This window comes from Dipodomys ordii, unplaced genomic scaffold (genome assembly GCF_000151885.1).
Source record: "Dipodomys ordii isolate 6190 unplaced genomic scaffold, Dord_2.0 Scaffold97, whole genome shotgun sequence".
NCBI lineage: Eukaryota > Metazoa > Chordata > Mammalia > Rodentia > Heteromyidae > Dipodomys > Dipodomys ordii.
In genome coordinates, this window is record NW_012267313.1 from 2,678,010 (window position 1) to 2,700,097 (window position 22,088).

The following is a 22,088-nucleotide window of genomic DNA, read 5'->3' on the forward strand; positions in this document are numbered from 1 at the left end:
GTGAATTGGAGAAGAGGGTGAGGGATTTTCTGCTAAACTGTCACTTTTCCAATTTCTGGCCAAACCCCTGTAGTTTTCATCACGCACCATTTTTGTGATTAATGATGTGCACCCAGTTAATGGAAAACAGCAGATTAGGTTTCCTCTAATAGTTTTGAAAGTTATGTACGTCGTCTGTCTGCCTCATTTAGTAACAACCTCACTGTTCAGTAAGAAAGTAATAGATTTAATCCAAAGCAGAACTTGGTTTTATACATACAAGACTGGGCAGTTTTCTAGAGTGGAGAAAATTACTCTTTTAAAGGTATGCAGATTTTCATTTATAATGTAATGATAAGATGTGTTACATTATAATATTATGCATATGATATTCTATGATGGATATACTATTATCAATTATAATAATATAATTTAATATATTATAAATAATTTTGTTAATATAATTGATGAAATATAATTAATATACATGTATTAAGGTATGCTGATAGATTGTGCATTAAAATGTATATATTATTTGTATAATATATACATATTAACTTATATAATATCTTTTTTGCTTAGATTTAATACTTCATCTTCTATTTAACAATCAACTTAAAATCTAGATATCAGCCTTTATCCTATAAAAACACATGAAATGGTATCTTGCAACAATGACCAAAACATCTAATTTCTATTATTAGAAAGCTGAAATGAAAAGATATTTGTTATTCTGAATGCAAAGGTGAGAAACAGTGCTTTATGTATTGGTATATTACTGTAATTGAAAAATGCTATGAAAAGTATATAGCCAATGATTTTCTTTTGCTTAAAAGTGCCTGGAAAAAAATCAGTTTGCCATATGATAAGGCCAGTACTTTTGCATGAGTTGGACGAGCCATAAAGAGCAAAGAATGGACTTGTGCAAACTACGGTAACAACAAAATGAAAGTAGAAATACCAAATTACAAAATTCAATGGATCATTTCTTTGAATAAGTTTGTCCAAATCTGAGGATAATTCATCCTGGCAAGTCTAATCACATGTTCTAATTTTTTAAATGAACAATATATGAATCAAGTTGGAGATCTCAAATTTTCTTTGTTCAAAACAGGCATGTGGTGGTTTTTATCTCTAAGGATAGGCTATTTTCTCTCTAAATTCTTTTTTCTTAGAAAATAATTTTTAAATCTGTTTATGCAAGATGTTACTGGAGGCCAGGTACAGTGCCTAATCCCTTTAAATCCCCTTTACTCAGAAGGTGGAATTTGGGGGTGATTGTATTGAGGCAAGCTGTGCGATGTTAGCAACACCCCATCAAAACCAATAAAGCTAGGAATGGTGGTGCATATTTGTTCAGCTACACAAAGGGCCTAAGGAGGGGATAACAGTGCAAGCCAGCCCAGGAAAAAAATGCAAGACCCTATTAAAAAATAACTGAAGCAGGAGGGGCTATGGGTATGGTTCAGTTGAGAGAATACTAGATAAGTAAAAAACCACTATAAATAAACAAAAACATGAATGATAAAAATACAGACATAGTTTGCTTCACAGGTCCACAGAAAGCTCCCTGATGTAAAATGAGACTAAACAAAGACTCACTCACCCAGTTCGAGGCACTATTTCTCAATATTAAGACTAATATTTCATTTGTACCATAAGAGTTTAATTAATAAATGACTCAGAAATTGATCTTTTAAAAGAGGGAAAATAGCTATGATAAGGTCTTTCCTTAGTTATGAAAGGGGAAAACAGAGGCCACAGTTGGGTTTACCAAAACTTTTTTCTATGTTGATTAGTTTTTAAAGGAGTATGATTCCTAAAACATCAAAAACTATCTACACAGGAAGCAAAAAACCAACATGTTTGAATACAGACAATCAGATTCCAGCCCTCACATCTGTAATGATGTTGTTAACTTTCCTTATTTAGGGGAGATGAATTTAATGGAATCTCAATGTTGACAGTTTTATTCTGCTGAATAACAGATTCTTCTACAGTGTTACGCTAAGCTTCAGAGCGAGACTCTCATGAAGTCAGTATGCTGATAATGCATTGTGAAGTGACCCAGTGATGACAGTTATCAAACTACAGAAGTCAGATTCAAGTGTTCTTATCTAACAGTCATTGTTTTAGTGTAAGTTACACACACACACACACACACACACACACACACACACCTTGTGCCATATTCACAGCCCTCCCAAAGCCGAGAGCCCTAAAAATGCAGTAACTCTCCCAGACTGAAGAGAAACATTCTTCTTTTCAAAAATGATAGAGTTAACAACTACTGAATGAAAATCCACAGACATCTCATGACACTTGTCCCCAAAATGAGAACTTTACCCATGAGGGCCATGCCGAGGATGTAAGAAACATTAAATAAGACAGAAAAAATACCATCTCAAGAAAATGCATTGAAAAAGCATTGAGTGTGTCATCTTCAGGAAAGAAAACAAACCTAACTTGAAGAAACAGACATTAAAACAAAAACACAAATAAAACTGTTATTACCTTATATGCTAGGAACTGACAATCATAAAGTAAAATGTTGAACAAAGACAGGGTCATTAGTTTCTACAGTACGCCAAAAATAAGCAATTCTATTAACATTTAAATCTCATGGTCTAACACACACACACACACACACACACACACACACACACACACACACACACAGTTTTACAAAAGAAACTATTTCCAGGTACTGAACCTCACAGGCAATGTTACTGAACAAGTCTTCAAAATGGTAAATGGGTTCTTTTATGAGGTTTTTGGTGGTGGTGGTGTAAATGGCAGTCAGATAAACCTACATCATTTATTTATGTTATTCATGGTCTGATTTAATCATAAGAAGATGAAGCATTTCTGGAGGGAAAAATTCAAAGATGTAGAGACAACTTGTCTTTTTAGTTTGCTTATTTTTATACTCCGTTTAGTTGACAAAAATATAAATAATCAATCAAAAAAGCCTCCCCCTCAAGATAATATTTCATGAAATACTGTTTCATGTTCATTTTCCAAATGTTATTTTCAAGAAATCAGTATACCAATTTAGTCCAAATATTACAGTCAAATCAAAAGAGACTTTTTCTTTCTGAACAAAGCCATAGAAATATGATTTCCAATAAGTAGTTTTTGCCAAACACAAAACAAATTTTGGACCTCAACCTACATTTTTTCCCCTATGTGTGGAAATATTTTCTCCACCAAGTAGGTTTTATGCCAACATATTGAAAGAATAATGGTAAGGGAAGAGAAAAGGGACAAACTCTTTCATACTGTGGGGCCAATGTTTATGTCTACAAATTATACATAGAGCAACATCCAATATTAAAGACAATAATGCAGAAAATCCGAGATTATTACCTGATACTCGTTGGGCCAAAAGGTGCTCACTGCTAGCTCAGCTCGAAGCCAGTCTCTCCCAGTGAATCCAGTCACATTCCAAATTGGATTAGCAAGAGGTCCTTTATTCACCCTCACTAATATGTTCAAAGTGCCAGGATTCAACCCATTTTGGCTATATAACAAGTAACTGAAATCAATGCAGTGAGTGTCATTCTCCTTCATTGTGGGCAGCTGAAGTCGGGCTTTTTCTCCAGGGTCATGATTTGAAGAATCCACTATCATATATGAACCTGAAATGAGATCACAAATAATACAAAATTACATGAATAGGTAAGCCAAATTGGAATGTATGACAATTAAAAGATACTAGTCCTGAGGTGGAGCTGTGGCTAACATGGTAAAGTGCAGCCTCAACTGAAAGAGCTAAGGGACAGCACCAAGTCCAGCATCAAAAAATTTAAAAAACAACAACAACAACAACAAAAACAACTTCTGAGTGAACAGGTCGAATCTAGTTCGAATTCAGATCTCATTAGTCCTTTAGTCCTCCTAAAACTGATAAAGATAGAAAAAACACCTTTCTTTTTACTCTATTCAGAATATTAAGGCACAGAAATCAGACGGTACAGGCAATGAGTTTATTGTAGATTTCAAAACCCAGGATTATTATTTGGACAATTTCCATTTATTAATCACTTTAAACCTCTGCCCAACTTCTAGAGTTAGGATACAGGCTAATGTTAAAGTTTTCTAAAACTAACACTTGGGTATCATCTCACCCACTAAGTTGTCAGCCCATTTCCTATCGGCTACAATTCTGCAATGTTCTATGGTGTTCTAAGGCAGCAAAATCTGAGCATGAGACTAACCTATTACACAATCTTTGGGTCGTGTATCATGAGGTCACAAACAATAAGGAGGTGACGTTCAATCTTTGCACAACTTACTGCAGATTTCACTGCAGGCAAAATTACATAGTGCCTAGCAAAAAAAAAAAAAAAAACAGGATTGCTAAATGAATTCAAGAGCCTATCCAGGAAAAGCAGTTGTTTCCATCCAACAGTTGGCTTAACAGAGATCATATAGCACACAAAATACCAATAAACCAGTCTGTCATATTTAACGTAGATTAACAGTTCTGTCATAAACACCCCCCCTCTTTTAGACAAAAGGTATTAATGATATAAAACTCAGTTGTATCTCTAACTACTAATCCAATCTCTGTATTCTCACCAGAAAACTATAACATATACCTAAGACACATCAAACAAGCAATGACTACTCTTCTTAACTGGTTCATCAAATCTCAAGCAAGAAGTTTGAATTGTGGAAGAGAGGAGAAAGTCAACTATGTCAGCAAACAGATTTCAAATCTGACCAATACCTATGGAGTGGTGAACTGTGGTTCTAGAGTTTTTTCTACCTCTTTATTATGTACACAAACTACAAAAGCAATGGATGGTATTATTGTTCACTTCAAGTTTCAATCTTCAAGTTCTCATCTCTTCTGACAGCTGGAATTCTTTTTGTTTTCTTTTTCTTCTTGATTCCCAAATGTGACACATTAATAAAATAAATAATCTGTGTATATTTTTGTAAAGACTGTATCTTTTTATAATAGGATATCCTATTTCCTAATCTAATTTTCTATTATTTAATATCTACATGCTAGAAGCAAGAGCTGATTTCACAAGATGTCTCCCAGGTTCATTAGTACTTAGCAAACCTATTGCTCTTACCTAGTATCAGGACTATAATCCGAGGTCAGTTATTTATGTTTTCAGGCCTTACTTTTTGCTTACCCATTTCTATATTGCTACAACATTTTTTTCAGTGATGTACAGTCACTGTAGTCTATCTAAATCACGTTTACAAGTTTGTGTCAATATGGCTTCTGATGATAAATTTTAATGTAATGATTGCTAAATGACTTACTCGCTTCATAATAGTCATTTCTCCTTTGATAAAAATAAATTTTGTAATAAAATATGCTTTGTGTCCTATTTTAATTATATGACAGTAATCATTAAGAGCATTTAGCAATTTGCATTTTAGACTATCTATTGAAGAATTGGGATAAGTAAGCTATGTTCATTTGTAGGTTTTCAAATTTTGATAAATAGAAAGGCAAGAGTCACAAAATAAAAGCTTATCCAAATTATTTCAGTATTCCAATGTCCCTCAAAAGAGAGGTTAAATGATAAAGAAAAACAGAGCAAACCAGGTGGTAGTGGCTCACACTTATAATCCTCCATACTTAGGTAGTGAGATGGAGAAGATTAGAATGGTCAGGTCAGCCTGAGCATACCTAGGAGACTGTCTTGTCAATCAACAGCTAGGTATAATGGCATGCACCTATTGTCTCAGCTGCATGGGAGGCTGAAATCTGAAGGTTCACAGTTTTAGGCCTGGCTAGGCAGAAAAGTTTGCAATACTCCATCTCAACTGCAAGAAAGTGGATGTGGTGTGGTGGCACACCTGTCATTCCAACTATGAGAGCAAAGCAAATCTAGAAAGCCATGGTCCAGCTGGACACCTGGTACACAGAAACTGGTTCTTTACCTCCAAATTCACCAAAAGGGTTGAAGGTGTGGCTGATCATTACAACACTGTGTATAGTAAGCATGAAACCCTGAGTTCAAACTGTAATAGGAAGGAACTGTAATAGGAAGGAAGGAAGGAAGGAAGGGAGGGAGGGAGGGAGGGAGGGAGGGTAAAAGAGAAGGAAGGAAAAGGAAAGGGAAGAAGGAAGGTTAATTAAAGCTGACAACTCATTTTCATAAAATTTTTCTGAAAAATAAGTCTTTTTTGCAATGAAGCCCGATATTGCTACAGTCTCTAATGCAGTATGTGATAATAATGAATTTACCACACAGTAGCAGGAAGGAAGAAGTGAGTGCTAGCACTAAAAACCATCAAACCTTTGTCTACTGACGTGATATAGTGGCAAATTTCCCAATAGGTTACATGGAGTCAACTGCCTATTTGACATATTATTCTCCTCAGTCTTCCTAAATGTACAGAACACTGTGTTCTTACAGCCTTGAAAGTACATACTTCATTCTGGTTTATAAACTTTTTTTCCATTGTTCTGGGTCCAGATAACTCATCTATCAAATTTTTAATATTTAATTGTGATTTAGCTATATCAAGACTTGATAACAAAAATGTCTATGTTTGCACATATATATTTTATGGAGCATAGTATTTTAATTTAATTTGTGTTAGCATGAATTGTATAAGAAGTTGCATTGTGATATTGACGACATCTATATCAAATTCATCTCATCTATATTACTCTTTCTTTACAACTATGCATGTTATGAGAGGTAGATAGATTGCTAGATAGACAGATAGCTAGATAGCAATAATGGAGGCTAAACATTCAGCCCAAGAAAGCCAAGATCAGAACCCAAAGATCTGAAAAGTAGGGGAGCCAACTGTGTGTATTCCAATCTATATCAGAGTTTAAGAGTCAGGAAGGAAGACGGTTTAGAAGCCAGTATAAGCACAAGTCTGAAGTCAGAAGACCAAGTGTCAGCTTAACATAATCAGGCCTATAGTGAATTTTCTATTCTTCATCCTTTGTTCTATCAGGTCCTCAGTAGATTGGTTGAGGAAGGGTAAACTGCTTTACTCTGTCTCTTTTTTCAAATGGTAATCTTATTCAGGAACACTAAAAAATAATATGCAGCCAAATATCTGGGCACATTATGCCTGCAACAAAACAAGACAAAATTAAGTACCACAAAGGGCTCTCCTCCATTTTCGTCCCCCACAATCAGAGAGAATAATATCACTATGTAAGAGGAGAAGAGTAGAAAAGCATAGGTAGTATTCTCTTCTAATAAGGAAAGTATTTCTGTGTGTTCTTAAGATTATTTTGAATAGCAACAAGGTTCAAAAACACTGTGCAGCACAGTGAGTTCTTGGGATTGAATGAGACTTTCCCAGTAGAAACAAAAAGAACTTGCCAGAAACTGTTGGTATGAAAAAACTAAAGAAAACATTCAGTATTATAGTTTCACAACCAGACAGCCTAAGGATCAACAAACGAGATCTCTGGTAGAGAAAGAAGTGAAGACTACAATCAGAATTTGGGCCCCAGCTGCTCTGGGACATCTTTTTATTCTAAAGTTAATGTATCTAAATAATTTCTGCAGCTCATATATATATAATATAACCTGAAGACAATACCTTTTTCTTATTTTTAGTACTGTCTTGCTATATTTTCTTTCCTTTTTTTAAAACCACTTTACTGTATCTAGTTAAGTATAAATATCATATGCTAAAACTAAGAAGTCAGGGATCACTTTCTTTTGTAACTCACCAGCAATTCTTGTCTACTGCTAAGCTTTTTCTTCAATCAACCCACTTCTTTTCACACACCATATTTTTTTAAACTCAAACTCTGGTTATTTCTACAGAGAACAACCAAAGTAATCTCAACTGGTTTCATGGGTTCCACACTAGCAGTTATACAAAAGTTTCTACAGGCAGAGGGATGAATTTTTTAAAACATAAAACGAATCATTTTTGTATCCTCACATTGCAATGTGAATAAAAGCCAAACTCACTACTCCTCCACTTCAATATGATTGACACCTGTCAGCTCCCACATTAGCCCCTATCCTTCCATTTCCTTTACTTACTGTCCTCCAGATATAGTGGGCTTCCTTCTGTCATTTAAAATATCTGAATGTATGTTTACCACAGTTTTTCTACACAGAACTTTCCTGCACTTGGAAAGCTATCTCCTTAAACATCACTCAACATCTCTGCTCCAATATGACCTACTGGTGAAGCATTCCTTCATCTGACAATTAATAGTTTCTTCTAACACCCTTCCTAATAAATCACTTTTTTAACCTCCTTCATATAACTTGGAACTGAATTCATTCATGTGTTTACTTGACTGAAAGCTACATGAAAGACCTAGGTCTAGACCAAAAGCATTGAGCATTCAGGCTGTAGCACAATGTCTTTATAACCAAATCTGGCATCTTTTCTAATGGTTGTTTGAGTGCAAAGAATTTATCTAATGAATGCTCTCTTTCATGTCAAATACCTGTCTGTGCATCTCTCTATTCCACACATAAACTTCCCAAGATCAGAAACCCCCTTGTCTCTCACCAACAACATATAACAGGGATACCTTTAAACACTTGGTCAACTTAATTTAAGCAAGCAACAATGAAAACAAAATTTTAAAACCATAATTGTTACTTTCATAAACAAACTAAAAAGGGAAGCTATGAAATTTGAAGTGATTTTAATCAAAGTCCTCAATCTTGACAATTTCCTAAAGGATTCTATTGTTTGGGTAAGAGAAAAATCAATTCTCTCGCTTTCTTTTTGGGTTCTGTTAGTAATGTTCCTACCTTTTACATCTTTCAATCTTAATGATAATGCTTCTCATTTAGTGGCAGTTCATCCCTACATGATACAGAGTGCTTCCAAAGACAAGCTAAGGCACATGTTATAAAATGTCAGAAAATCCAAAAGAACTGGACTTACATCTCTGGAGTATTATTCTTCTAACAACCTGTTTCTTCACAGTCTACAAGATAAACTTCCTCTGAAAATCTAAGTAAGATTGTTTGCTATTGTCAGCTACCTTTTAAAAACCAAAAGATAACTTAATTTCAAAGAATAGCTTCTAAAACCTGACTTTAAAACCTCTCTCTCTCTCTCTCTCTCTCTCTCTCTCTCTCTCTCTCTCTCTCTCTCACACACACACACACACACACACACACACACACACACCATAGAAACTAAAATTTAACAAACTATTTCTACATTTTGGGTAGAGTTTATCTGGCATCCAATGAATTTCAGAACTACTCTAACATTGTTCTGTAATTTCTCTTCCCCAATTACCTTTTGAAAAGAAAATCCTTAACTGGAACACAAAAATTTCATTTTCAATTATATGACATAGCAAACTATATAATGAGATTGTTAAAATGGTTAATATCATTTGCATCCTTTTTAAAAGTGGTGCATTTTATAATTGGCTTTTTTTTCTTTCTGGGGCTTTCTATATCTTCAACCCTCAACTTCTCATGTATTTATCAATTATAGGTCTTCAGTAAATAGTTTAACCTCTCTACCTTAGTTTCCTCATCTTGGCACATTTATGCCTGAGACTGGGAACTAAGTCTATATGATATGCTGAAAAGCAGAAGAGATACATCTTCTGTAATTGCTTCTCTTGGACCCAGTCATTGTGAAACATATAGTACCAAGAAACTTGGGAATGTGTGAAATGAAAATTTGAAATGATAAAAATGAAATGACAGTGTTAAAGAGCGGTACACACTGAAAATATAAATTCCTTAGCCCTTAAACATCACAGCCATCATTGACCCTTCCCTCACCACTCTGCCTTTCATCTGCGTGCCAGCCAAGCCTGCTCCCCACGTCTTCCCTCTCTGTTCCTCTCTAATCCTCCCTTTCTCACTTTTTCTTTCTTTAGAATCTTACATTTAGAGATTATAAAATTTGAAATGCTCTTCATCTTCATTCTCAGAAACACATACACACTACCAATTTTAAGGGATTCGTGCTCTAACCTTAAGAGCTAGTATATGATTTTTCTCATTCCTGTAATGCTGGTATGCTACTATGGTTTTCCAATCTGAATAGCTTTCATTTTATGTTATGTGGTACTGAAATGTTTTGAGAAGTAGCTGCTAAAATGAAAGGTAAGTTGAGAGGAAGTAATCAGAGTTGCATTATCCTGGAAATTCAAGAGAGTCTTTGTCCTGAAGCCAATTTTGTAATCACTTCCCTTTCCAATGAATCAAGACTAGAGAGGACAAGAAAAGGTAAAGGCGGCAGTGCAGCTAGCAGTCTCTGTAAGCTTATAATCTGGAGACTAAATGTCAAACTAACTATTCCAACCTTATCCTCTCGATATATCTTCTCGATAAACATCAGCACTCTTAATAATGGAAGGTCAATACTGAAGGTTAGTAAAGTGTGTACATGCTTCTCCCTTTCCCCTATAAATGGCCATTCCTGAAGGCAAAATATTCTACAAAGTAACAATTCCAGAATTTTATTTTTAACATCCCAAAGGAACAAATAGGCCTTAATTTTTATTCAAAACTCATAACAACTCTTAATTAGTTGATTCTACCTATGGGAATATAAGAACTATTTCTGAACAATGTAATGACAAGTAATGATCAACAAGTGAAGAACCTGGGTTCTGTGTTTCAAAGGTAATGAGGTCACAGGTACAGGTTTAACTGGGAAACCATGTAAATTCCTTTCTTTCATACACTTAATAAACCACCAATGTTGCTAATTACTATAGCAAACAGATACTTTATAAAATACTCAAAATGTAGGAACTGGGCTAGAAACATGACTCATACAGTAGAACATTTGCCTATCAAGTACAAAACTGTGAGTCCAGACCCCTTCCCACTGAATGTAAGAATAGCATATTGTCCACCATTATGTAAATTCTGCTCATGACAAAGTTAAGAATGCAGGCTATGGCACATACTACCATCCTCCAAAGGTCTCACTCTCCTCTCTGTCATTCACTTCACTAATGAAAATTTTGAGTTCAGAAAGGATAAGTGTCTTCAACATAAAAGTACCATTTGAGAGGACTGCTGTTGGGATTACAGAATTCAGAACTGTCAAAGCAAAAACATCTTTTCTCCCCATTTTTATTAAAAGAGTATCACCTAAGACTGCTTTCCTGGATTAAAAGTCCTTGTTAGAGGGGAATGAGAAGACAAATGAGAATGAGGGGAAAAAAATGAAAGACTGAGTACAGAAAAATGAAGAATACGTAGTCAAAAGTGGAAACAATTGCATACACACTTTAATATGTGGAAATAGTAAGACATGGAGCAATAGATAAGCCCAAGGTGGTGGAGAAATGGGACTATTTTCTTTCTGTCTTCCCCATCAACTTCATAAATCATGAAACCACAATAAAAGAAACTGAAGTCTCAGTAATCAAAAAGTAAAAGAAAACAGCATCCTTGCCTCAAATGCTCAGATTTCAACCACAAGGAAATAAATGTATAATTCAATGTTTAAATATTATTTAAGAAAAAAATACCTATGATCCTTCTATAAAGTCTTCAAAGTCTACATTACTTTAAGGCATCTCCAATAAAATTAGTAATTTTCAGTCCTTGAAAAAAAGTATATTAGTGAATTATATCACTGTTGTCTGGGATAAATTATTACCTAACTCCTAAACTCACCTGGGTCAGTATAAAATGTCATAAAGGCCACTAGTGAAGTGAACAGCGTGTTAATACTTTGGGGATGTAAACAGACAAGAAGTCCAACTTCCTCTTAGAAATTAGTAATCAAGAGGTCTTCCTCCCATGGAACATTCCTTTGAAAGCAAAGAAGCAGTTTGATGCAAATGACCTACAACATCAAATGACCTACATGCATCAAAGTGCATTTTTGGTGTGTATGTGTACATGTGTGCCTATGTGCATAAGTGTGTGTGTGTGTATGTGTGTGCATTTAACAACTAAGGACTGTTCTTTAATCTTTTCATAAATACAAACTTACAGCTCAATGGGTGAAGACAAACATTGGGAAATTGTAGACTTTCCGTTCCCATACTAACTTATTAAAGCTTCCCTCTGGGGTGCACTGTAGAAACTAAAATAGAAAACAGTTCCAGCCAAAACAAGTAACAGCTGGATCTCTGACCAACAAGCAATACAGGTGCCCCCAATCCACATTTCTAAACCAAGGGTGGTCTTTCCTTTCATAACAAAAAGAGAAGAGGAAATTGTCAACAATTGCAAGAAATTTAACTTTCACCTCTTTCGATTCATTATTGACATATGTTTTTAGGATTCATTAATATCCATAACTGCACATACCTCAGATAGGAAAATAGCAGCAAATTTCTCTCTTGAGAATAACTAAATACAAGGATATGTCTCCAGCATTTTCTTCATGTAACTGTTGTTATCAAGTATCTCCCTAGGAACTGTAACTAACAACAACAAAAATCGATGAGATGATCCTACAAGCTGGGACTAAACTCAGCAAGTATCTCAGGATGACAGTAGTTATTTTATTGCACAAAGCCATGCATTCACAAAAAAGAAACAACACAAATTTACTGGATGAAGCAATTACCTATAAGTCCGAACATAGTTAAGAACTATATAATCAATCTGTCACTCAAAATTAATCCATATAAAATTTTGAGTGCTTATTTGCCACAAACCAAATGCAAAAACTAGCAAGTCACAGTTCATAATAACACAATATATATACATTTTAACTAGATTTACCATTCTCCCTCCACCCCCGAAGGCTTACATTGTTCTATTCTCCTCTCGGGAACTCCGATATTAACTTCTCCATAAATTCTTATGTTCAATTATACAACTTTTTAGGTACCTAACAAAGCATATATTTCCTATCCTTTATTATTATACTGGGTAGAATTTTCCAAAATCAGCAGTAGTAAACTTCTTAATGGCTATTACCTCCTATTACCTAGTGATCTAAACATGGCTGGTAATACTACATCAGCGGGAGTGATGATGGCAGCTTGTATTAATGAGTAAGGTGACTTAATTCTACTACAAGTGAGAATAGTACTGATTACATACTGAATGCAAAAAAATAACATTCTAAAAATGTTACGTTTACAAAGTATAAGTAAGTATATACAACTCAAACATAGCAATTTTCTTCAGCATGTACATTATACTTTCTTTTGCAATGAGTAAGAAATGTAAATTATGGAGGGACAATATAATTTAAGTATTTTTAAAATTTCACAGAAAATCAAGTGAAGATCTATTTAACAAATATTTCAGTAGTTCTCTTTCAAGTGTCTTCGTTTACAACCACAAGACATTGTATAAGTAAAGCATGAACATATATGTGTGTGTGTGTGTGTGTGTGTGTGTGTGTGTGTGTGTGTATGTAAATAAAAGAAGAGAAACTGTATGAAAGATACACTGGTTAGAATAGTGTACAGTGGAGAGATATGATCTCATCAAGAAGGCATAAAAAGCTCTGAGAGAAAGTAATGCTTGAGTTATAGCCTGAAGAGTAAAAAAAGCCGGGCACCTGTAATCCTAGCTACTCAGGAGGCGGAGATCTGAGGATCATGGTTCAAAGCCAGCCTGGGCAGGAAAGTCTGTGAGACTCTTATCTCCAATAAACCACTAGAAAACCAGAAGTGGTGCTGTGGCTCAAGCGGTAGAGTGCTCACCTTGAGCAAAGAGTAAAAAAAGCCAGGTGCTGGTGGCTCATGCCTGTAATCCTAACTACTCAGTAGGCTAAGATCTGAGATCATAGTTCAAAGCCAGCCTGACCAAGAAAGGTCCTGAAATACTTATCTCCAATTAACCACTCAAAAACTGGAAGGGGCACTGTGACTCCAAGTGGTAGATCACTAGCCTTCAACCAAGGAGTTCAGGGACAGAGCATAGGCCCACAACAGATGGGGGGGAAAAAAGAGTCAAAGCGTTACCCTGCCAAACTTTGACAAAGCTCAGGATGATGAATGAAGACATGGCATTTAATGTTTGGCTAGACTAAAGGGAGTGAAAGAATTGAGTATGAAGATGCAGCAAATACAAAGAACAAGGACATCTTGCATATGAAGATAAGTAATTTGTGTTTACCTCAAATGCTATAGGAAGAAATGACTTAAGCTGGAAAACCTGCAGCTGTGATTTACATTTTGGAGAACTGCCCTGGTTTCAATATGGTGAACAGATGGATGATGACTGATAACAGAAATGAACAAAGGTCAGGCGTGGTGGTTCACACTGGAAACCCAGTTAGGTAGGAGGCAGAGGGAGGAGGATCATTGTTCAAGGCCAATCCACCATAAAAGTGAGACCCTGCCTGAAAAATAAAGTGGCATGACTCAGGTGGGAAGATACTTGCATAGGAAGCACAAAGCCCAGAGCTTAAATTTCAGGATTTGAGATTAGATAGAAAACAGTGTAGCGTTCAAGTACAGAAAGTCTATACTTAATTACGGTGGTGAGGTTAAGCAGTCTGCAAAGACCTACATATGAAGCAGGAAAAGAAAAAAAATAAGTTCAATTAGTGATGCAGCAGATACATAAGGGAAGAGTCTGGAAGGTGCAATGTGGTTGTTGCTTATATATCTAAATCCATATTGTATTCCTTCTCTGAGACAAGTTCTACTGGATAAAGATCAAGTTAGAGGGACGAGATCAGTAAAAGGTCTTCAATTTAGATAACCCAAATTACTATATTATATTCAGAAATTTAAAAAAAAAGAATCGAAGGAAATTAGGAAGTCTAAACAATGATCAAAATACACCCAAATTCCCTACTGGGAGAGTTTCTTCCAGGCCCAACACTTTGCTACCTTCATATGCATGGCTGGGGTTCCACACTCCAGAAGGAAACCCTCATGATACATTCTCCCTATGCAAGAGCTTTCTACTTAAACTTCCTAGGAGTGGTCTAGATAGTGGAAGTTTGGTCATCTGTAGACATCTTTGCTCAAAGGATGGCTAAAAAAGGCAAGTATACTCTTCTCTGGGGAGCCATAGTATCTCATAAGGCAAGAAATTCGCCAAATAAAGACTAGCAAGAACAATAAGAAACACTCTAAGGAAAGAAAGGCATGAATCTTGTTGATGCATCCCAGAAAAGATGTCAAATCAGAGTGACATATACAAATCTTCACTGTAACATATAGTATATATCATATATTACAATATGTAATATCTATTATATTAATTACATTAATATATTATATGTGATATATTATATATAAATACATTTGTAATCTATATAATATTTAAATACATTTATCTGCATCTCATTTCATAATGCTGTCTTTCATTTTTAAAAAACAAAAGGATCTTAAATATCATATAAATGAAATCTAAGGGTAAAGTTATAAAAGGCTACTCTGCATATTATTATGAAACACTGAATAACATTTCATGTCATGAAGTATTAAAAAGTTTCCAAATATTAAATAACTGCAAACTTTTGTCATCATTAAACATGAGAGAAATGTTACACAGGGCAAGGAAAATTATATTTAGTCTTAATCACTAAATTACATGAATTTTCTTACCATTTTTTTAACCAAAATGTTATTCTTAAAATGATTAGCACTTTGGGTGAAGTCCAAGACTTCATGACAGACTCTTAACTGAAGCCATCTAATCTTAACACTTACAAGCACACACAACTACTCTGGGTACCTCACACACAAATCACCTCCTGACCTCCAGGAAACACATCTCAAATCTCAATAACCACTTACTGATTTACTTCATTCAAATACAAAACCCAAATTCCTTGTTGAGCATGTTATACATTTATCCTGATCAGCATTCAATTTAAAGACAATGTGTTCTGAGAAAGAAAGAATTGACAACATGCCACAAGACTCATATGTATCTGGGAAGCCAAAATAAAACTAATTGTGATTGAATCACAGTTGTGATGATCCTCTCCCTAATAGTTTTGGTCTGAAATTACTTCCAGGAACAAAGAAAGGCACAAAATTATCCTCAATACATGAAAAATGAAGTACATGAATGAGAACCCAACACCAAGTTCAAAGACATCAGTTGCTGAAAATGAACTTCCTACTGGGCTATCACGAAGGAGGAGAACCCCAGGGGTTCTTTACCAAGGGGCACCAGTCAGGCCATTGATAGAACCAGCCCAATAAGAAATTAGCTGTCATGCAAAATGTGTACAGGTGATAGAGATGTTCCATCCATCTTTCTGGTTGTCCTAGGTAAATGCTTAAACTAAAATCCTCCCCAAAATAAAAGCAGAAATGGAAAATGATGATGGGATTGTTACAAAGTGTCTAGAAAACACTGAGCAACAAAAAGGGGCCATAAAATCTAATTGTTTGATTAACTTAATAGATGCAGATGACCTTCAAGGAGAATCAGTTTCTCCAGTGGCTAGAATTACTTGTTAAAATAAATAATTTTGTTAAATACAAATTATTTCTCCATGCTCCAACAAACTTATGAAAAGAGCTAAGAGTCCACAGGTCCAAACTGTTAGAGACAATTCACATGACATTACATACACAGAACTAACAGCTTTTAATACCTTCCCAGAGGATGACTGTTTCAGGCACCAATCTCACACACAGATTTACCACTAAATCCCCCTTCTTCTCTCAGAGTAGACAAATGGGTAAGCAAGATTTTTATCTTGACAAACTCCAAGTATGCAAGAAAACATTATCTGTTAATTCCCTCTGCCAGGAAGCAATCTAAAAGCAAACTTCTGACTCACTACTCCTGAAACATGTATAAATCATCAATCTTTCAAAGACAAAACTTTAACTCAAAAAAAGTTAAACATTAGCTTGAACTCTGCACAAGTACCTAAGTATTTTGTTTTATGCAAGCAACAAATGTCTAAGAACAGTAAAATTTAAATTACTGCTTATTTGATATGTTTTAAGAAATAATTTTGCAAATTCAGAGGCTGAATCACAATGTCTTTAATTCTAAAAAGAAGTAGTATATTATCAATTAGTATTTATTTTTATTTTTTTTATTTTATTTTTTTTTGTCAGTCGTGGGGCTGAACAACTCTGGGCCTGGGCACTGTCCCTCAGCTCTTCAGCTCAAGGCTAGTGCTCTACCACTTGAGCCACAGTGCCACTTCCAGCTTTTTTTTTCTGCTTATGTGGTGCTGAGGAATCGAACCCAGAGCCTCATGCATGCGAGGCAAGCACTCTACCACTGAGCCACCTTCCCAGCCCCTCAACTAGTACTTTTGGCATGCATTAAAAGGCATATGATGGGCTGGGAAGGTGGCTCAGTGGTAGAGCGCTTGCCTTGCATGCCTGAGGCCCTGGGTTCGATTCCTCAGCACCACATAAGCAAAAAGAAAAAAAGCCGGAAGTGGCGCTGTGGCTCAAGTGGTAGAGCGCTAGCCTTGAGCTGAAGAGCTGAGGGACAGCGCCCAGGCCCAGAGTTCAGGCCCCAAGACCGGACCCAAAAAAAAAAAAAGGCATATGATTACTTTTCACCTGGCAGGCTCCAAACTACAGTGCAATTCATATTTGACACAGACAGGAATTAACACAAATATTAAAAGGTTCCTGAGCTGGGTGCCAGTGACACATGCCTATAATCCTAGCTACTCAGGAGGCTGAGAAATGAGGATCATAGTTCAAAGCCAGCATGGGCAGGAAAGTTCATGAGACTCTTATCACCAATCAACCACCAGAAAACCAGAAGTGGTGCTGCTGCTCTGTGATAGGCTGCTAGTCTTGAGCAAAAAGTGCTCAGGGACAGTACCCAGGTCCTGAATTCAAACCCCATGATGGACATAAATAATAATAATATACCAACCTGAATAAATATGATGATGATGATCCTGAAATATTCTGTCAAATTGTCTTAATTATATGGGTACTAATATTTTATTCTATTTGACTTAGTTCATTCCTCTTTAAAAAACAAACAACAAAAAAAAAACAAAAACAAAGTATCACTATTAGCCAGGCTGGTTTTGAACTCTCAAACTTATTTCCTCTACCCTTCTATGTCTATGGCTCCAAAGCTGAGATTAGAGGAGTGTACCATCCCACTTAGATGACTTTAATAATTGTATAAACATAAAATCTTAAAACTTCATAGAACCTTGAGAATTCTAGGTTCAAATCTAGGTTAATAATATGCTCAATGTCAAAAATATATCACCCAATATAGCTAACTATAGTAAGGGAAGAGTAAGAATAAACAGCATTCATTTTCTTAACAGAAAATCTATAGCTTAATTCTATTGAAGATAAACATTTTTAATAGAACCTCAGACAAATTCAACCATTTAAAAAGAAGAAAAAGCCAACACTATTTTCTGTGCCTCTCTTTCCCCACAATTTTAGATTGGACCTAGGAAAATTGTTTTCTTTACAAATCAGTTACAAGAAAACTCTGTATGGAAAGAGTCAAGTAAAACAGTAACTTATGCTTTGTTAGCTGGAGAATTTAGGCTTTTTATTCTATAAACATGATTCCATTTTTATATCTGAGACTTTTCCTTATTTCTCTTTGCTATTCATTATCTTAGAAGTATAGCACTTCAACTTACCTATATAAAAAGGAAAATTATAAGACTGCACATTAATTAATGTTTATAAATCATAAGTTAATCTCTAATTGTTATTTAGACCAAAATGAAAATTCTATGTAAATCTGTGAAGAATGATAGTCATTTCTAATTGCCTGCTCAGCCATTCACAAGAAGTAAAAGACATCTACGGATTATTTAGCTCAGCATTAAATCACATAAAGCTATAGCAAGATGTCCACCTTGGAGTCAGGCCTCTGTCACAACATAAATTAATCTTCTTTGAGTAGTTCTATAGGGATTCTTGACAAGGCTATCATAAATTTTGTCACAATGTTTTATAAACTGTAATTGATCCCCATCATTAGTGCAAAACACAAAATCAAAATTGTGAATAAAATTAAAATGGTAGAGCCAAAGGAAAATTGTTACAAACTCAAATGCCATAACATCTTTTCTTTTAAAAGGATAGGATCATTCTAGTTAAGTTTTAAAGAAGCAACCTTTTTACTTAGAAAAGAAAAAAATCTGTTATCTGGAAAACCACTGCTTACAAAATCTACATCAATCATTTATTTTCACTGGTGAAAGGTTACAAATATTTCCCTTAAATTGGGAGTTGTAAAAAAAAGTATTTCCTAATTTAAATATTTCTTGGATATATGGGTCAGTGCCGTAAGAAAGATGATATATGATCTATACAAAAAATTTACAAAGACAGGTATCATGGTACACACCTGTAATTTCAGCTACATAGGAGACAGGAATTAGAAAAACTTGGATTTGAGATTGTTCAGGCAAAAAGTTAGTGAGACTCCCTCATCTCAATAAAGCTAGGTTTGGTAGCCCATTGCTTTGATCCCAGATCTGTAGAAGGACCAGGGAGGAGGATCCTGGTCTAATGTTATAAAGCAAAAATAAATAACAAATTTTCAAAAAATCATCAAAGAGTACAATGCCCGCCTTCAAAACTAAATAAATAAAAGGATAAAGTGACAGATGATTTTTAAAAATTACCCAAGTTTTTTTTATTTTTTCTTTTTTACTTTAAGACTACAAAAATTCAGAAACTGAAGACGTGATTCATATAAGGTGGCTCTACAAAATACAATGAAAGTTCTACTAATAAAGTCTCATAATAAAACAAAAGCAATTGAAAACAGAAATTCAGCTGCAGAATGCTTTTTTTTTCCCTAAAAGAAACACCAATTATGTGAAAGCAGTGTTGTTTGCATTCTTAAAGGCTTGACAAAATATACAAGGGCAAAGTTCTCATTTGTCCCATGTCCACTTGAGATAAACAGGACAGATTTTTAGCTAAGAAACATCTGCCATTCTATTTTTCCAAATATATTGCTAAAAGAATAAACTGTGGATTCAAATTAACTTTGGTTGGAATCCTAGTATTAACACCAAAAAATCAACTCATTTTCATACATCTTTTCCCCTTTATGTATATATTTGGACTCTATCTGAACAAAAGAGACAGCACTACCTGTTGTATAGGAATATTAGAGGCATCCGTGAAGTATTTTTCTTTTAAATGTTGCATAGAACCAACAATAACAACAAATAGAGTTCTGAATTTTGAATGCTAAGGTCCCAATAACCAGTATTTTCACTCAAAGTAAACTCAACTCCCTCACCTGAATCCTCTATTGACCAAATTGAGTCAATACACCAAGGTACACCTGTTTCTTATGCATCATCATCTAGTGCTGCTCCTCTCCAAATTCCATTTATTCAATGAAATCATACTCAATTTTCACACCCCTAACTCAAGTCACACTAGGATTCTGAGGTTGAATTTAAAAGTAATGGTTCACCTTTGTTTAACTAAAATAATGTAACCAGAGGTGATAACCCACTTTGTACGCTGTATGCACTCAGAGTTGACAAAACTAATCTGTAATTGTCCAATCTTTCACCTCCTATCCAATCAGCCCTCATTTCTAATAATGTTTTTATCTCGACATTTATTGCTATGTCCCTAGAAATTGAAGAAACAAAAGTGATTTTCTTAAAAATCTAGAAAAACAAAAATTCATTCATAGCATAAAGAGAAAAGAGTTACATAGGGAAAAGAAATAAGCCAAATGTAGAAGTGTGGCAGTAGCAGATCCCAAGACAAGAGATTTGTATTTTATTTGTATTGTACTGAATTGCACTGTAAGTATTGTATTGCATTATATGATCTTCCATTGTTTTAACAGAGCACAATTTTGGGTAAATACTATATGCTGTGAAAGTGTGAGAAATCAGATAAAGATTTTTAAGCAATTTTTAAAGTAAGCTTTTTAAAGTACCTTTTTTTCTACTTAATATGGTATTTATATGTACCCACAGATGAACATGAATACATGGATAGATACAAAGTCATACGTCAGCATTATAAGTAAATGTATTCTATACTTTTTGTGATGAATATATGCTATCTTGTATGACACCAAAGAGAATTCAGCTGTGAAGTCTAAGCAAGATGTAATTTTGTTTCTATTACATACATGGAACATTTAATGCTCAGAATGTCATTAAATGCTGAATAACAGTAGCTGTTTAAACAGTAATATATAACAGCAGCTGTTCTTATCCTGTTGCTTATTGCTTGATTATGCCCTGTATTTTGACTTCTCCTCAACAAGACAAGTTATCTTGCTGATGGAAATACCTTGTGTTATTCAAACAAAAGCATCCAACATGGTTCTAAAAAGGGGTCAGGAATCAATAAGTATTGGCTAATTGAATCACTGACATTTGAGAAAAATCCCAACATCTGAGACACAGATAATTAAGTTATGAGTCAGCTTCAGGAGAAGCAAGAATGTTTTCCAATGTATTTCTCCTCCAACACTGTGCAGAATTATTTGTACAGACAAGAAGAGATAATAGTGTAAGCTAATCACCAAGCAAAGGGAATGAATATATATTACATACTTTGCAGTCCTTCCCCTGGTGTATCTTCTTACCCAGAAGGTGTCCATATAATCTCATAAGTAATTTCATATGTAATCTGAATTGGGATTTCATATATAATGTCTAAATTACCAGTCTCTAAATGTGTCAGCTTCGTTCCATTAGAAATATATATTATATAATACTATATATAATACATACTATACATATAAAACATGTATACATATATATGATGTATATATAATATAAATATATAATTATTAAAACAGCAGCACATGGCTTTCTATAACTACAAAGAAAATTGGTAGATATTTTTAAATACCTACCTATTGTACTTATTATTATTTTAGCCAATATTTAAAATTTTTAAAGCTTATACATTTCAGGCAGTAAAAATTAATCCTGCAACAGAAGCTACTATATCACTTCAGTATATAGCCATTTGTTGAAAAATATTCAAGTTAATCAACAGAAATGGTTAATACTAATGTCTTCTTTATTAAGCTGAGTATGACCTAAAACTCACAGAATTGTGTGGTTTGTAGCAACTTGACAGATCATTTGATTCTGCCATATGTACATTTTGTAGTTTATTTAGTTGAAAAACACTGAATTTAAGTGACATACGGCAAATATCTTAAATATTCAAGGAAGCAAAGGAAAACAGAAAGATGAAAATTGACAGGCAGTCTTTTTTATTTTTGCTTGAGCATAACCATGTCATTTTAAAAAGTTGAAGTTCTAACCAATTTTCTGTTACATCTGGT

The 22,088-nt window shown here is 34.6% G+C and overlaps 1 protein-coding gene across 4 annotated transcripts in view; it reads right to left on the reverse strand.

Moving 5' to 3' along the window:
* Ptprk (protein tyrosine phosphatase, receptor type, K) overlaps window positions 1-22,088 on the reverse strand; it is a 515,496-nt gene that overhangs the window by 335,534 nt on the left and 157,874 nt on the right. For all 4 annotated transcript variants that reach the window (XM_013026890.1, XM_013026891.1, XM_013026889.1 and 1 more), the window contains exon 3: window positions 3,349-3,620. In XM_013026890.1, coding sequence (XP_012882344.1) covers window positions 3,349-3,620 — 272 coding nt within the window. The remainder of the gene's footprint in view (window positions 1-3,348; window positions 3,621-22,088) is intronic.